The sequence below is a fragment of the Nansenia antarctica genome (genome assembly GCF_963989245.1).
Source record: "Nansenia antarctica genome assembly, chromosome: 3".
In the NCBI taxonomy this organism is placed as follows: domain Eukaryota; kingdom Metazoa; phylum Chordata; class Actinopteri; order Argentiniformes; family Microstomatidae; genus Nansenia; species Nansenia antarctica.
In genome coordinates, this window is record NC_137688.1 from 29,963,791 (window position 1) to 29,968,487 (window position 4,697).

At 52.1% G+C, this 4,697-nt stretch overlaps 1 protein-coding gene across 1 annotated transcript in view; it reads left to right on the top strand.

Moving 5' to 3' along the window:
* slit3 (slit homolog 3) overlaps positions 1-4,697 on the top strand; it is a gene marked incomplete at its 5' end in the record, with an annotated part of 178,396 nt that overhangs the window by 155,271 nt on the left and 18,428 nt on the right. Inside the window, 2 exon segments of the mRNA XM_080526674.1 lie at positions 2,715-2,755; positions 2,758-2,853. Of these exon segments, the coding sequence (XP_080382800.1) occupies positions 2,715-2,755; positions 2,758-2,853 (137 nt within the window).

Consider the following 4,697-nt stretch of genomic DNA (forward strand, 5'->3'; position numbering starts at 1 on the left):
TTACTTTCCCTTTGCCACGATAGAACTAGTGGAATCGTCCCAACATGCAAACTCCGAGCTCCAAATCACACACACACACACACACACACACACACACACACACACACAATGGACAGATTTATTTTGTCCCAGGTTCTGCTCCACACCGGGTCTTGAAAGCCGTCCTTCTCTGGTAGAACTCTCCAGACCCCCACACAGTTTAGCGTGGCCCGTGCCCTTTGAAGCCATGAACCAAAGACCTGCACTTTAATGGCAGAAACAACCCAGGTATTGCCATTGACATTTGAGACTGTAATGTAATCAGGTCTGCGGATTCCATGATTCCAATTAGATTTGGGCCTTTCCTTGATGGTGCAGGGGTCACGGTGGCCATTCATCAACCTACATGGCTGAATGTCATGGATGGAATTGGTAGAGCGATTGAGAGGGTGCCCTTTCATTCACTGCCTGGCTCTGATCCTCTGTTCTTTCCCTCTTTCTTTTTTTCTCTCTCTCTCTCTCTCTTTTCTTTTTCTTTCTCTGTCTCTCTGGCTGTCTGGCTGTCTCTACCGCGCTCTCTCTTTCTGTCTCTCTATCTCTCTGTCTCTCTCTTTCTGTCTGGCTGCCTCTATCTATCTCTCTCTCTTTCTGTCTCTCTGTCTGGCTGCCTCTATCTCTCTGTCTCTCTCTCTGATTCTCTCTCTCTCTCTCCCTCTCTCTTTTCTTTTTCTTTCTCTGTCTCTGTCTCTGGCTGTCTCTATCTCTCTTTCTGTCTCTCTGTCTGGCTGCCTCTATCTCTCTATATCTCTCTCTTTAGAGATATATATCTCTTTCTGAATGAATGAATGAATGAATGAATGAATGGTCTTTATTGTCATTGCTATAGTACAGGTACCAAACAACGACACTTTGGGAGGGGTGGCTCCCCTGGTGCTAGGAAAAAAATCTCTATCTCTCTGTCTCTCTGTCTGTCTCTCATTCTCTCTCATTCTTCTCTCTCTCTCTCTCTCTCTCTCTCTCTCTCTCTCTCTCTCCCTCTCCCTCTCTCCCTATCTGTCTCTCCTCCTGTGGTGCCTCCCCCCTGCCTTGGCTGTGGGATGGGGAGGCAGGGTCAGGTGGTGGGCTCTGATCTAGCATGGCTCTGGTCTAGCATGGCTCTGGTCTAGCATGGCTCTGGTCTAGCATGGCTCTGGTCTAGCATGGGTGCGTCGCGGCAAGTGGGCATCAGAGGGGGAGTGAGATAAGTGTTACTGGGCTGTGTGTGCGTCACTGATGGGTAGACTGGGCCTTTATCAAACGCCTCTCTCCCTTTGAAGGCTCCGTGGAAGCCTGAGATTTCCCCTTAAGGAGTTCTCCAGGGGGGATTGACCGTGTGTGTGTGTGTGTGTGTGTGTGTGTGTGTGTGTGTGTGGCCGTGTGGCCGTGTGTGCGCATGTGCGTGTGTGTGTGTGGTGTGTGTGTGCATAATGTCAATAGGCATATGGAGGGCCCCAGGGTGGTGACCAGTGTGTGTGCATCCATGCGTGCATACATGTGTGTCGTGCGCCTGTGTGTGTGTGTGTGTGTGTGTGTGTGGTGTGTGTGTGTGTGTGTGTGTGTGTGTGGTTGTGCATGTGCATGTACTATATGTGTTTGTGTGTGTGTGTGTGTGTGTGTGTGTTGTGTGGTCGTGGCATGTGCATGTACTATAATGTGTGTTTGTGTGTGTTTGTGTGTGTTTGTGCGTGCGTGCGTGCGTGCATGCGTGTGTGTGTGTGTGTGTGTGTGTGCATAATGTCAATAGGCATATGGAGGGCCCCAGGGTGGTGACCCCTGGAAAGAGTGACATCATAGCCCCTGGCAGGGCTGTCAGCAGGCCTATTGATGTTGTGTCAGTGCCGTACCCTGGCAGACGTACCCTGGCAGACGTACCCAGGCAGACGTACCCTGGCAGTAGCTTAGGGATGAGCAAACGCGCCACTCAGAAGGCCTTTTCTACAATGACATTCAGATCCCATATGTAGCTGGGTAATGAGACAGAGACAGAGAGGCTGCCTTTGTGTTTAAAGGCCAAACACTGGAAGATGAAAGAGAGGGAGAGGGAGAGGTGGAGGATGGGGTGGGGGGGTTGGGGGGTTGGGGGGGGCGGTGGTTGAGGGAACCATGTTCCCCACAAAAGCACTTGTAGACAGATACAATACAGCTGCCCCTCCTCTCGCTGTGCCCACTGGGATGCCCAATATCTCTGTCTCTATCTCCCCCACAGCTGGGTGTGCCCATCTAGATATGTAACTCTGCCCATCTAAATATGTAACTGTGCCCATCTAGATATGTAACTGTGCCCATCTAGATATGTAACTGTGCCCATCTAGATATGTAACTGTGCCCATCTAGATATGTAACTGTGCCCATCTAGATATGTAACTGTGCCCATCTAGATATGTAACTGTGCCCATCTAAATATGTAACTGTGCCCATCTAGATATCTAACCTCTCTATCTGCTGTGCCCGGTATCAGGTAGTGCCTGACTGTGTATGTAACTGTGCCCACTATCATGTCCTTGTGCTAGCCCAGGCCAAAACCCTAACCGTGCCCCCCCCCCCCCCACCCCCCCCCCCTCTCTCTCTCTCTCTCTCTTCTTTCTCTCGCTCTCTCTCTGTCTCTCTCTCTCTCTCTATCTATCTCGCTCTCTCTCTCTGTCTCTCTCTCTCTATCTCTCTCTCTCTCTATCTCTCTCTCCCTCCCTCCTCCACAGCTGTGTATGCCCGCCTGGTTACGAGGGTCATCAGTGTGAGGTGAACCAGACGACTGTGAAGACAACGACTGTGAGAACAACTCCACCTGTGTGGACGGCATCAACAACTACACCTGCGTCTGCCCCACCAACTACACAGGTACGCTGCCACACACACACACACACACACACACACACACACACACACTCAATTCAATTCAATCCAGGAACTTTATTGGCCTGTATTATATAACCACCAGATTGCCAAAGCAGACGTACACATGAAAGTAGTATATATAAATATATGTTGTAGATATATAGATTATGGCATGCTATATAAAATATATGCTGTTAAGCCATAGACACAGTACAAGCCATTGTAATGCTGTTGTAGTCGTGCCTACCCTTCAACCTAGACAGGCTACATGGTGTATATGGTACGGTCAGCTCCAGTTTTAACTGAGGATGAAATCCCCTGCTCCCCTGTGTTGAGACTGCAGTAGGTCTGGAGCAGAGCAGGTCACTCCACAGTCCTTCCACAGGGGAAATCATCGGAGCCCTTTTTTCTGCTAGCCTGTAATGTAATGTCATGGACACTTTTTCTGCATTGGCCTGAAACTGCTCTTTGGGGATGACAGTGCAATCACATCGGAGCAAGATGCCCAAGAGGGCAAACATCTGCAAGAGAGGGGGAGGAGTGGGGGGGGGGGATTCTTCCTGGCACAGTCCAGTGAGTTTGACCTAAAGTGCTGACACTACAGTTTTAAGAGTAGCAAGTTTTTTTTCTTCTTCTTCTCTCCATCGTTGGAGCACGGGTCTGCTGGGCAGCACCCTCTGCAGTAGGCATGGCAGAGCTCCTCCTCAGCCTGGCACGGGGGCACGGGGGCATGGCCATAGTCCCAGTCTCAGAGGCAGGGTGTGTGCGGGCGGCGGGCGCTGAGCAACTGCTTCTCACCGACCCTGTCATTACCGTCGCACGCCTAATTGCAGGCCCCTCCGCGCTGCTCCACATCCCGGCCCTCCCCTGGGAGCAAGGCCACAGTGGGCCCTGTGGTGGAGCAGGGCCTGGTCGTGGAGAACCAGCCAGCCGAGTCAGCCAGCCAACCAGCCAGCCAGCCAACCAGCCAGCCAGCCAGCCAGCTAACCAAACAACCAGCCAGCCAGCTAGCCAGCTAATCAAACAACCAGCCAACCAGCCAGCCAGCTAACCAAACAACCAGCCAGCCAGCTAGCCAGCTAACCAAACAACCAGCCAGCCAGCCAGCCAGTCAGCCACATACAGCTGCCTCCATTGCGGGGTATGTGGGCCCCATGGACAGGCGGGCAGTGCCAAGCAGGCATGTGAAGTGGCGGCCGCAGCCAGGCTCCAGGGGAAGTCCTAAAGGCTAACCCGTCAATTAGGGCTCTTTTAAACTAACAGTTTTTCCTCTCTGCCTACCCCCACCCACCCCCACCGCCCAGCCAGCCTTTCACCCACAACTCGGCTTGCGCTGCTGTCTTCTTTTATCTTAAACCAGAGCAAAGGAAGAAGACACAGTATTTGTGGTGTGTGTGTGTGTGTGTGTGTGTGCGTGTGCGTGGGCGGTGTTAATAGACATGGGCAAAGAGCGTGAGAGGAGTTCGGCTGAATGTGTATGTGTTGCAAAGAAAGTGTTTCTCGACACACACGTCACAGAGCCATTAGGATCTGAGCACACGTTGTTGGTGGAGGGGGGGGGGGGGGGGCGGATGGGAGAGGTGGCTGTCCAATTGGCCTGCTGACCCGGTGAGGCTTCAGTGGAGCGGCCTCTCCTGGACAGCCACTTAGAGATCTGTTAACCTCTAGTCTCCCCGCTCTCATTCTGCTCTGAGAACCGTAGGGCAGGGCTGCTCTCACTGCCATCTGCTGTGTGTGTGTGTGTGTGTGTGTGTGTGTGTGTGTGTGTGTGTGTGTGTGTGTGTGTGTGTGTGTGTGTGTGTGTGTGAAAAGCCATGTACTGTAGGGGTTTGAACCTTCTGGTTATC